Genomic DNA, 13545 nt, shown 5'->3' on the forward strand with positions numbered 1-13545 from the left:
TGCACTATAAACATAGCGTTAAAGCGCGCTAATGTTAGCGTTACACTATAGGCGCGTCAAAGAAAAATGACTCTTGTTAACAGTTTACTGTTCTCATTTTATATATGTGATAAATAGAATATTATATTCGTGTTGATTCAATACTATATTTATTGAACTCGTTGAATAAAACAATATTAGGCTTGCATAATATGATTTTGTTCAACTCTTTCAATAAATTTAGTATTAAACCTACACTCATTCAATATCCTCTATTTAATAAAAACGATATTACACTTAGTGTAATAACACTTTGACGTGACGTCATTTGTGTTATATAGAAAAATAGCGTTATTAAAGGCGCGCTAATGTTAGCGTTGCACTATAGGCGAGTGATTAAAAAATTACTCATTTTAACAATTTACTGATCTTATTTTATATATGTGATAAATAGAATATTATATTCGTGTAGATTCAATACTAAATTTATTGAACTCGTTGAATAAAATAATATTTTGCTCGCCAGAGGCTCGCATAATATGATTTTATTCAACTCGTTCAATACATTTAGTATTAAACTACACTAATTCAATATCCTCTATTTTTTTTAGATTGTGACTATGGAGATAAAAAGTCAACTTGTGTAGGAATGTCATTACAACTGTGTCGAAATAACTTTGAAGTTTGCTGTAAAACATGCCAAGATATACGATTAGATATTCCAGGTAAAACAAATTTTACTTCATTCCTATTTTGCATTTACGTTTAACCTTTCTAAAACGTACTGTTTTAAGCTATGTTAAGATGTCTGTAATTAGTAGGATACTTGTCTTTATAAAAGTTATTGCAAAGTTCCTCAATTAACAATAGTGTTTGAAACTTTCTAAAAATGAGGATTACACAATATGTAAAAACAGTTTCAAACACTTGACACAACGTTTCATCACATTAGTGCTGAAACTGATTAACTCCAATTGATGTTAAAACAAAGTTAACCTCCCTGCTTGACTAAGGTGACGTGTTGTGACAGCATTCTTCGAATTGTAAACATCAAATTGAATAAGTGTAAGTTTAATACTGAATTTATTGAACGAGTTGTATAAAATTTTATTATATACTGGAGAATTTGAGAAATATTTGATGAATAAAAATGTAGTCTTTTCATTTCCCGTACCAAAGGAAAGGGTTTGCCGCAAACTTTCGCCGCAAATTGCAAACCTTTTTAAGTTGCCAAACAAAGTGTTTGCCAGATATCGGCCAAAGTGGCAACTCTGTGGCAAACATTTGGCGACTTTGCGGCGAAATTCACCAAAATATTAAGTAGTTCGCCAAAAAAGTTTTGCCACGAAACTTTCAGTGGAAACTAATTTGCCAAAGAGATTGCCAGAATCTTTTCTATCAAAAAAAATTATTCGCTGAAAGTTCACCAGAAAACTTTTCCATATATAAAAACAAGTTTGCCAATAATAATCGCCACAAACCATATTCAGTTTGAAAGTTAATCCAACTTTGTTCAGTAAAATAACTATTTTGCCAAGGAATTATATTATTATGCACATTATAAAAAAGTCCTTTCATGTACCTACCTATAACCACGGATTTAAATGTCAATTAAAGTCCCCCGTGCTATAACCCTACCTACCTACCCAACCCTTATTTTTATGGGTCGGGAAGTGGAAACAAACAAATTTTTATTTTTTGCCTAAGAGTTATCAAATTGAAAAAATTCGTATGTATCATGGAGCCAAGGGTATTGTAGTTCACAAAAACAGTTAAAAAAAATTATAAGGTAGAAGACCCATAATGAAATCGGCAAAATCTTCGACAATTTTACCGTCATATTCGCCATTTATCGTAACGAACTTCGTTTGTTTTACGTATAAAGTCGGAAATTTTCTAAATAATAAAAGCGAAATAAACCCGGTGTCACGTGGGTAGTATTCCCCAAGAAAATGACGTAATTTCCCGCAGATATCTAACAGTGGGGCGTCTACAGCGTGATACGCTCGGTCGATTCAAAAAAAGGTGTTAAAAAGATGCAGAAAAACTCAAAGATTCTCCGACTTTATTATAGAACATAAACTATAGTGCAGGTAAACCAGTATTAACGTGTCAACCAAACCAGCTCTACAAGACATCAACTCTTTCCTAAATCCCCGGTGATAGATTGAGGGTTTGGAAAAGAGGGAAGAAGAAATCGTTGAGTTTGGCCACGTGTTTACGGTCAAAAACCTAAGATTTTGTTAAAAATGTTAGACTTGGACCAGTTTGGGCTAACCAAATTAAACAGCACTGATTAACTTTGACAACAATGTTAGGTGAATTTTTTAAACAGGGAGTGTCTGGTTATTTGTATTGGTGAAAATGTCGAAACACATAATGCCCGGTCATGTGAATTGTGTTCCCTATGGAAAAACACCAGACTCTTAGTAGATTGAAGACCTGTGAAAGTTGGAATGGGCCATGGTTTCGCGTTGTCAACACAAAATTAGGAACAGGTAAGTGATTAATGTATTGCAATCATAGTTTACATTAAAGTAACTATAATACTGATAATGAATTCATAGATGTAATGTCTCGTAACCCCAAAATGAATATATCGATACCATTAATGATTTATCCAGTGTTTTATTTAGAAATCTACCCTTGTCTTCCAAATGATGTCAAAAACATGTAAAATTATTGGCGGACCAAAAATTTATGCTTTTCAGATTTTATAAATAATTAAATTTATTAATACAGAAATACATGTTATCTTGTTTGTGTTTTAGCTGTAAAAACACTAACTCCTTATTGTTTGAAAGAAGTGGCGCTAGCCGTACGGCTAGCCAAAAGTTCAGCCGTAACGTGACTTCACATACTCCATATAATTTTGAAAAGTGCCCGTACGGGCCACTGGGCCAATACAGTGTGTCCTGGCTAGTACTTTGGCTAGCCGTACGGGCCCGTACGGCTAGCCACTTCCCTATTGTGAAATGTTTTAAAACTTCGCCTCTGAATGTTTTAATTTCCCCAAAAGTCACCTGAGAAAATTGAAAAGCCAATGAATAAAACGTTGCCCCTAAATTAAATATTGCAACAATGCAATATTTTGTAAGAACCATTTACAGAATCCTACACATGTAATTACATTTCTATATAAAAGGAACAACAGTTGTTAACACTAGGCTGCCAACACACCAGTCACAGTAGTACTAATATTCAACGTAACATGAGGCAAGCTAAAAATACGCTCTATACTTAATTTATGCAATGTTGTTATAGTGCCATGGTTATGTTTAAATTACAAATCAGTTTGAAAGTTTGTTTTTTGGGACAAATGATTTGTATTACTTTTAAATAAAATAATTTGTTTCTTTCATTTTCTTACAGCAATGATTGATAGTGTAGGGTGGGCCCCGGTGAGGATAACATTTGTTGGTCAACACTAAAATATACAACAATTGGAATAAAAAATGAAAAGAAATGAAGAGACGTGGTTTTGGAAATATCATTTGAGACAGCACTGGCTTCTATGCCGAACAGAATTGCTGCATTAAACCAAGGGAAAGGAGTAAAGACACCATTTACATTTTACAATGATTATTTTCGAAATAACATGTACTTGAATTGGAAGAAAATTTCAAAAATTATTTTGTAATTATATGTCTATGCAGCTTATCATGGTATAAATCCTATATTGCTGGCACACTCTTGGTTTAGGGGAACCAAAGAATATTATACAATCCATATATGAGAAAAGAATTTTTAAACAATGGCTTTTGTGTTTTTGCATGTTACTCTATATTCATGTACATATTTGATATTTCTTTTTTCAAAATAACATGAATGTGTAATTGTTTTTTTAAAAAGTATTTATTTCTACATGACAAACTGGGTCCGCCCTGGGCTCCTTGCCATTGGTACTTGTTGCTTGGTCATATGGGGGGTTGCGTTCATTGAACGCCGCCTTTCCTTGTTGATCTTGTTTATCATATTTTACCTTCATTGGTTTAAGACTAAAATTCATATTAGATACGAGGGATGTCCGGAAAGTTCATATACATCTTCATTTTTTTATTGTAAAACAATGCATACGCTGTACAAATTTTGTCAGCATAAAAATACATATCTAGCGAACACATTTATCAAAAATTACTGAACTGTGACTAACGTTTGTATTTTAAAAGTATTACATACAACATATATACATAATCATGGAGCACTTTGACAACGTCAACGGCGTCAAAATTAAATTCATGTTTACCAACTATTTAATTTCTTCCGATTTCAAAAGCCATCATGGTACCTGTCTGACGTATACTTAATACATGTTATTGCTTCATACATTTCATATTTTAAAATTATTATTTAAAAAATAAACATTTCACTGGTTCCCCATACTGTGTGTAAGATGTCTGCCTTTTTCAAAAAATTTTGTAACGCAATCTACGATATTTCAGCCATGCTACTTTTGGTCACTTTCTGGAGCGTTTCTTTATACAATATCACCGCTTCTTTATCTTGTTTGACATTTATTCATTTAAACACAAGTTGCCTTTAAAATTTCATGGTTAATTTTGTTTTAAAGGTAAAGATTATAATCTCAGATGGCGCCATATTAGCGTTGCTATGAAGTTAAATATCATTACGGGTTGCTCCGTCCGTTAATTTGACGTCATTTTTGCAACACAAAATGTACGGCACCTTCATTGCCTATAATCGCCGTAAACAAGCTGTTTATTTACGTATGACATCATAATTTACACTGAATATCATGTTATAACTATCCTATGATGTCACAAAATTAAAACGAGAGATTGCATTAAAATTAACATCTTTTAGCAACTTTTTATTCGAGTAGCTATCATCATGAAATCAAAGTGCTCCGTGGTTCGTTGATCATGTTGCCATGGTGATCGGCGCTTTGCGAATATTACTTTTATCATGTTTTTTTAATTTAGAAATATGTAGCAGATAAATACTTAAGTAAAGTATTAAATCATCATATTGATATGTCTGCTTAAAATAATTTTTATAGCCTTGTCTACGAACTTTCCGGACAGCCCTCGTACATGCATTCTTTTTAAGGGATGTGCATCATGAAGAATCAATGGTATCCAGAAAACACAACATCATGGAAGATCTTAAATTGACAAGATCTCGGAGGATGTCCTTTGCCAGATGTTTGCCAGCACTAAAGGTGGAGTACTGGTAGTTTGTTTTCTGTATTTTGTTTTATTTACGAAAGTAAAGGGACTATATGCCCAAAACTGAACTGGTGTTGTTGAACTGTTTGTGTTATGTCAGTTGCTTTCAATAAATATGAATATCTCTCCATATACTGTTTGTACATATGTATTTTTTTTTTATTCAAGGTCTACTCATCAGTCAAATGCTACAGTTACAAATGACAGTGAATGGTCAGATTATTTACAATTGTGAATTAACAATCCTCAACAATACATCAAACAAAAATGCCTATTAAAACTGTAAAGTTTGAAATCTATGCAGGTTTTTTTTATATATATTTATAATCATGGTGTAGCAAATTAAATGATAATACTGTGATAATTTTGTAATGCTAGTTGGGGTCGACTTCAATAGAAACAATTTGATGTATCTTCATGTGATGAATAATCGATATGCAGTCCGAAATTATTTCATAAAAGTGATTACTAAAATTGGTCAGAAAAAGTCGTGCAATTAGCATTAATAATTAACAAAACTTAATTCTAGTAACTGTATGAACATTGTGTTACATTAATTATAAATATGTTATTGTCAATTCATCGGTGTTCAATCTTCAATATTTGTCAATATTACGTTTAAAGATGAATTTTTAAATACAGAAAATATTTTTTGAAATATATTTTTACAATTACCAGTTCTCACAGACAGTCAAAGGTTGAAAAACAAATCAGTAGTGGTCCACATCTTAAAAACCTCACAGCAGATTAAGACTTTCCCCGAAAATTTCCCTGTAAACCCGCAGTGGTACAAATGTATGTCCAGTGCAGTAAGATACTGCCTGGCACAAAAGAGGATTTGACAGTTTAACAATGTAAGTAAAATAAGATTATTTTTTATCCCCCACAATGTGGGAGCATATAGCGTGCACTTGTCAGTCTGTCCCAAAAATCTTGTGAACGCAACTCCTCTTAAACCGGATGCAGATTTTTGCTTAAACTTCCAGGGGATAACAAAACTTAATGTGTAGATGGTAGTAAAGGAAGGAATTTTTGCTTGCAAACTAAATTAACAGAATAATGGCCCCCTTTGTTGATTTTTAAGTTCAACTTGTGGCACATGTAGTCCCAAAACTATTTGACCTAGAGTCATAAAAGATTGACAGAACAGTGGCGTGTGGGGGCATCCGTGTTTTATTGCACACATTTCAAGTTTTTCTCAGTCATCATGTCAGTAATGATTTAGAATTTGTCAGAAAAGTATCTGTGTATATTTTTAACCACTGTTTATTGATGTATAATTGAAAAAAGTGAGTTTTGCATACAAGTAAGACTGGTTAGTCAACATTGTTCTTTTCAAACAGTGGCATTTAGAAGAAAAAATCCTAATGGTTATTTGAATTACCCTGGTTTTAACTTTGAGTTCTGACCTAGCTGTCATGTTTACAGCATGGTTCATTTTTGTGTCGCCTCTATGGAGTAGTTGCAACATATAGGGATCATTTCTCCGTCGTCTTGTCTATCTGTCCGTCCGTCACAAAAACTTGTCCGGACTACTCCTCATAAACTACTGGTGCAATTTCATCCAAACTTTACAGGAATGATCAGTACCAAGTCTAGTTGTGCATTTTGTCAGCATTTTCCGGTTCAATGATTTTTGTCAGAGTTATGGCCCTTTAATAATTTTTATTTTTGTGCCCCCACGTTAGTGGCGGGCATTTAGATTTACCCTTGTCCGTCCGTCCGTCCTTCCGTCCGTCCTTCCTTGACTTAGTAAAAAGATTGACAGAACAGTGGCGCGGTGGGGGCACCCGTGTCCTTTGGACACATTTCTAGTTAAAGTTTTGTCTTGACTACTTCTCTTATACCACTAATGCAATTTCAATGAAACTTTACAGGGTTGATCTGTAGCTTAAGTCCTTGTGCATATTTCATGGGTTTTCCGGTTGAATGATTTTTGGCCGAGTTATGGCCCTTTGATAAAAAGGTGTTTTTTTTTCTGTGTTTTGCCAGAATACACAAAAGCTTTTCCTGACTACTCCTCAATAAACTACTGGTGCAATTTCATCCAAACTTTACAGGAATGATTCAGTTACCAAGTCTAGCTTGTGCATATTGGTCAGCATTTCCCGGTTCAATGATTTTTGTCAGAGGTATGGCCCTTTTTTTAAGTTTGTCCGGACTACATCTCTTATACCACAAATGCAATTTCAATGAAACTTTACAGGATTGATCTGTTGCTCAAGTCCTTGCACATATTGCACAGGTTTTCCGTTGAATTTGAATATATTTTGGCAAGTTTGATGAAAAGGTGGTTTTTTTTTTCTGTGTGTTGCCAGATACATAAAAGCTTGTCCGGACTACTCCTCAAAAACTACTGGTGCAATTTCATCCAAACTTTAAAGGAATGATCAGTACCAAGTCTAGTTGTGCACTGTCTGTCTGTCTGTCTGTCACAAAAACTTGTCCCAACATGAAATTGGCCATCATGAGGCGACACATGTGATCACTGATCGCTCTTGTTTGTTATTTTGGTGTTTTTTTAACATGATACCTTGATTTCTTAACTAAGTTAGATAAACTTATAATATATGAGCCACTTGTCATTTGTAAATAAATCTAGGTTTTGCAATGCAAATACAATGTTCATCCCAACAGATCAAAATCAAGCCAGCAATAAATAATAATTGCCTTTGGTGTTTTTATTTTCTTCATTTGTAGGTGGGCTTTACTAATAGATTACTGCCACTTTACTCCAAAGTGGGGTTTTGGGGTATCATTCACCTTCAGTGATAGTTCTAGTTTTATCCAGTATAAACATGGTAACATGGAAATGAAAAATAAACCTTGTTTTTTTTCAGTGTACTGCACCAATAAACTAAATATGGAGAGAGAAGCTTAGTCACCAAAGCAGTCAACACCAAAATACACACAATGGCCAGGGCACTGAAACTTGGAAGAGTGAAAGAGTAAAGTAGTGCGTTTTTAGCTAACAAAGTGACATTGCGAGCTTTTGTCTATCTTTCGTCCGTAAACTTGATCTTTAAACAACATCTCATAAATTGCCAAGCCAATTTCATGCAAACTTACGATATTTGTCTAGTCAGTTTTTTGTTTTGCTTGCAATCGTTATATGACATGACTAAAGACATTTAGTTTTATTCTTAAGTTATTATGTTTGTATAAGACCCCAAATATATTGGTTAAGATTCATTTTTACAAATTTGAAAGCCATTATTGTTTCTAGTCAGTTTTTGTTTGCTTGCAATCATTATATTACATGGCTAAAGACAATTAGTTTTAATCTTTAATAGTTATGTCTATATTTGTATAAGACCCAAAAATATTGTTAAGATTCATTTTTACAATTTTGAAAGCCATTATTGCTCTAGTTTTGTTTTTGTTTTGCTTGCAATTGTTATATGACATGACTAAAAGACATTTAGTTTAAATCTTTAGTTATTATGTCTATGAGGGGCGTCCGTGGCCGAGTGGTTAAGGTCATTGACTTCAAACCACTTGCCCCTCACCGCTGTGGGTTGGAATCCCGACAGGGACTTTGGAATCTGTCTTGTGAGGAAGCTATCCAGCTAGCTTAACTGAACGTCAGTGGTTCTACTCAGATACCCGTTCGTGCCTGAAATAATGCAAGGAAGGGCACCTGAACGTCACGATATGACCTTTACTGTGTTGATGTGACGTAAAAACCCAAAACAAGCAAACAAAAAAATTATGTCTATGAAATTCGTTGTTTGTATAAGACCCCAAATATATTGTTGTGATTAATTTTTAACAATTTTGAAAGCCATAATTGTTCGTGTCAGATATTGTTTTGCTCTCACAATCATAATGTTATATGCCATATGAGTTTAAATCTGAAGGTATTATGTCCATGAAATATGTTGTTTTTTTAAGACCAAAATATATTTTTTTTTGAGATTCATTTTACAATTTTGAAAGCCATTATTGGTCTAGTCTGTTTTTGCATAACACATAACGCTATTGTTAGTATTTTATTGTTATTAATAGTAATTTGTCTAAGTGGATGTCGAAGTATGTATGATTAATCCATGCCAGTTCATGTTTGAATGAAACTTTTTGTCCAGATAGAAGATTTCAAACTGTAACTTTTCTGATTTTTATCTTTTAACAACAATATTATATTTCCCATTTATGGTGCTAAGAAATACTGCAACATGTGCTGAATAATAGCTATTGTCAAACATTGTTTATATGCTCCCGAAAAATTTCGGCGGACCATATAGTCATTGGTTGTCTGTCCGTCTGTCTGTACGTACATACGAACCTGAATTCGTGTCCAGCCCATAACTTTGTTATTTCAAGTTGGATTTTAAAACTATTTCACAGAAATGCTCACCATATTGAGACGACCTGTCGCCCGCAACATTTGGGTCGCTACCTTGAAGGTCAAGGTCACACCATGACCTTGAACAAAATCATGTCCTGCTCATAACTTCGTTATTTGAAGTCGGATTTTAAAGCTATTTAAAAGTATTGATCACCATATTGAGACGCATGTGTCGTGCGCAGCATTTGGGTCGTTACCTTGAAGGTCAAGGTCACAGCATGACCTTAATAAAAAATTGTGCCGGCCCATAACTTGGTTATTTGATGTCGGATTTTACAACATTTTCACAGAAATTATCACCATATTGAGACCATGTGTCGCACACACCATTTGGGTCAATACCTTGAAGGTCAAGGTCGCAACATGAACATTGAAGCAAAATCGTGGTCTCCGGCCCATATAATTCGTTATTTGAAGTGGAATTTACAACCTATTTCACCGAAATGATCCAACCATATTGTGAACGGATATGTCACAGATGCCCAAACATTTGGGTCCATTACCTTTGGGAAGGTCTAGGTCCACAGCATGACCCTTGAAGCAAAAAATGTGTAGGCCCATAACCGTCGTTTATTTAAAGTGGGATTTTACAACTATTTTGGGAATTATCACAGCCTTTGAACTTTGTCTGGGACAATCACCCTGAAACTCAAAAAAGATATACTTTTCTGTATCTAAAGGATCACCCCCCTTTCCCAACCGGCCTCTTTGTTTTAATTGATTATTAAAGTAATAATGAACAAATTCATGATAGCATTCATTAAACTAAAGAGTGGAAATTTATGAAAAGTCCAAATATGAATTAGAATCAGTTTGCGCTAATAAAATGTGTGTAAAATTTATCCATTTATTGGGAATTAATTTCTTTATTTTACAAATTTTATCAAATTTCATTTTATTCTACTGATATGTTTGTAATATTTCTTTTTATTTTCTATTGAAAAAATGTGTTTAAACCAATATGTATTTGTTTTCTTATAATTTAGCTAGTTTTTATTATTCCAATGTTGTTTGAAAAAATTGTTCGCCAGAACTTTACCAAAATGTTTGCCAAAATATCGCCATAACATATTTGCTGAAACTTGCAAATATGCAAATGAAGTTTGCCGCAGTGTTACCAAAAGCTTCTGGCGAACATCCGCAAACTTACTATGCAAATGAAGTTTGCTGCAAATTTGCCGCAAACTTTTGGCGAACATCTGCAAACTTTTACCATGCAAATGAGGTTTGCGGTAAATTTGCCGCAAACAGAAGCTACCTCCCCCTATAGTTAGCGGCAAGTTTGCCGCTAACCTCATGAGTTGCGGCAAATTTGCCGCAAACCTCATTTGCATGGTAAATAATTGCTGAAAGCAGTTTGCCGCAAACTCACCGCAATGTTTGCGGCAAACTTGCCGCAATGTTCACCAGAGAGCCCTTTTTTTGGTAAGGGTTTCCATACTTTCACTGTGAAAAAAAAAATGTTTCACTGTTAAGTAATGTTCCGTTTTTTTCACTGGTGTCTTGCTAAAACACGTTTTTTTTCCCTAAATTCTGTCAGATTACAAAATTCAAGGGAAAGTCTTTCAAACTGTAATGCCACAAGAGCAAAATGTATATTATAAACAGATAATTCAAGTTTTTCCTATAAATAAAGGATTTATTTTCATCTTGTGGGAGGAAAACAAACTTACTGACGTGATGTCGTAAATGACGTCACGTTGTATTATTATTTACCATTAGGTTAAAATGTCTTTTTAAACGTTTCTTTGCATATAATAAAAAGAACCTTTGTTTAGTTCAATGTTAGATCTGAATATATGTCACCGAATAAGAACCAAAAGCTATATTTCACGATTGGCGCAGCCTCGAGTGACATATGAAATTCTCATGTTCACAAAAATAATTATCATATTTCACTCGTGGCTACCGCAACTAAGGAAATTTTTATTTCATAACACTCCTGTTTCTACAGAGAAAAAACTTGAATATCCTCTATATATTAGATAGCCTCTTGCAAGCATTATATTATTTTATTCACATTATTTTATTCAACAAGTTCAATAGATTATGTAATGAGCTTATACGAATTTAATATTCTATTTATCTTATACCACAAATTAAGATCGTTCGGAGTGAAAAAGAATCAGTTTTCATTGACGGGCCTATATTAGTAAAACGCTAACGTTTTAGTGCGCGTCATAACTCTATGATTATGTAATGAAAATGACGTCACGTCAAAATATTTGCACATGTTTACAATTAGAAATAATTACATATATCCATATTTGTGTCCTCTCATTTAAGGTAATGTAAATATTCTCGTATAATCATTCAATATAAATAAACGTTACAGAACAAAATGTTAATTTTATCTATATTTTTCGGACTTGAGCAAAGATCCTTGTTCACAAAAAGAAAAAAGAAAAAAAGATTACAATACATAATCTAAACGCAAATACATGTAAGCAGATCTTACAATCGTCACATCAAAATATATGCTCGGATTCAACTCGTATTTATTCAACTCGTTCGATAAATTCAGTATTGAACTTACACTCAGCAAATATCCTCAATTTATCACATCCTAATGCCGCGATTGCGACAAGTTGTAAATAAACTTTACAAATGAAATGTAAAGTAGTGTTATTGAAAATTGCTATAGAGTTTAAAAAGATATTATAGGTAAATAAAGGTATTATGTTTCGTTGACTATTGTTTATTTCAGGTTGTCCTTGGGGTGATGAATATACTGACTGTACTCAGAGTCATTGCACCAATGATTTTTCGAAATGTTGCCAAACCTGTGCCGCAACTACTACAGCTTTAACGACAGCCGCTACTTCTACGACATCGACAAGTAAACCTTTATCGACAGCCGCTACTTCTACGACATCGACCAGTAAACCGTTACCGACAGCCGCTATTTCTACGACATCGACCAGTAAACCTTTATCGATTGCCGCTACTTCTACGACATCGACCAGTAAACCTTTATCGACAGCCGCTACTTCTACCAAAGCGACATACTCTCCTTCAGCAACGGGAACTATTAAAACTACAGCAAAAACTGCTGATACTACTACCACGACCAGTGAGTCTGTCGCAAGAATTTCTACAACAAATACACTCATTACATGTGTATTGAATTTCATCATTCATTATGTAATTATAGGCTTATTCATTGGTATCTGAACATTATGTATTTAGATCTATAATAAACATCTTTAATGAAAAAGATTTTTTGTTTATATACACATAACATATCATAAACATAATACAACTAAAATAGTTAAAGATTGATATGAAAATGATAAAACTTTATAAAATAAAAAGCATATGCAATGATAGGACTTTTAAAAGTTAAACCTTTAAAAATATAATCTTGCTCATAGAATTTTAGCAAATGTTGGCAGTTTTTAGTTTATTCCCAAAGAAAAGTTTTTAAAAGTGCACTTTAATCAAAAAGGTTAAAAAGTAGGATAGCGAACTTCGTTGTTTTTATCATTTTTTTTCTTCAGTAAAATCCATTTTACCATGCAAAGCTTAAGAAAATAATCTGCTCTACTTTAAATATTCATTCTTTGCCGCTGTAAAAATAGGGGGTCTTTAAGTTAAGAGTAATGCAAAAAAAAAAAAAAAAAAAAAAAAAAACAACATTCAAAACAATTGGATGAAAATGCACATTGTATTGGATTGTGACTCGCCATGAGAAACAGTTAACTGGGCAACTTAATACATTGTATAGAGGACATTTGTTTGTTTTGCATGTAAGATTGAAATATAATTTCACTAAGTGAACACCAGATGCAATATTTTAATAGTTTTGAAAATATAATAGCTGGTGTTTACGAATGAAATATATTTAAATCTTATATGTAAAACAAATAAATTTTCTTTTTATTTCATGCTTTTTCAGTGATTTTAACTGATTTTGCCGCGTAACGTCATGCATTCTCCTTTGTGACGTCATCACATCATGACATCACATCACATCATCAATTTTGAAATATAATAGTTTTGTTAAACTTTCTCTAAATTTGTTATATT

The 13545-nt window shown here is 33.3% G+C and overlaps 1 protein-coding gene across 1 annotated transcript; it reads left to right on the forward strand.

Moving 5' to 3' along the window:
• Window positions 1-561: 561 nt before the first annotated feature.
• LOC132733310 (integumentary mucin C.1-like) lies at window positions 562-12727 on the forward strand. Its single transcript, XM_060719930.1, has 2 exons — window positions 562-704; window positions 12224-12727. The coding sequence occupies exons 1-2, from the start codon at window positions 629-631 to the stop codon at window positions 12688-12690; spliced, it is 543 nt and encodes a 180-aa protein (XP_060575913.1). The 5' UTR covers window positions 562-628; the 3' UTR covers window positions 12691-12727.
• The last annotated feature ends 818 nt before the right edge of the window (window positions 12728-13545 follow it).

This window comes from Ruditapes philippinarum, unplaced genomic scaffold (assembly GCF_026571515.1).
Source record: "Ruditapes philippinarum isolate M1 unplaced genomic scaffold, ASM2657151v2 ctg8607_1_1_1_1, whole genome shotgun sequence".
Classification (NCBI taxonomy): domain Eukaryota; kingdom Metazoa; phylum Mollusca; class Bivalvia; order Venerida; family Veneridae; genus Ruditapes; species Ruditapes philippinarum.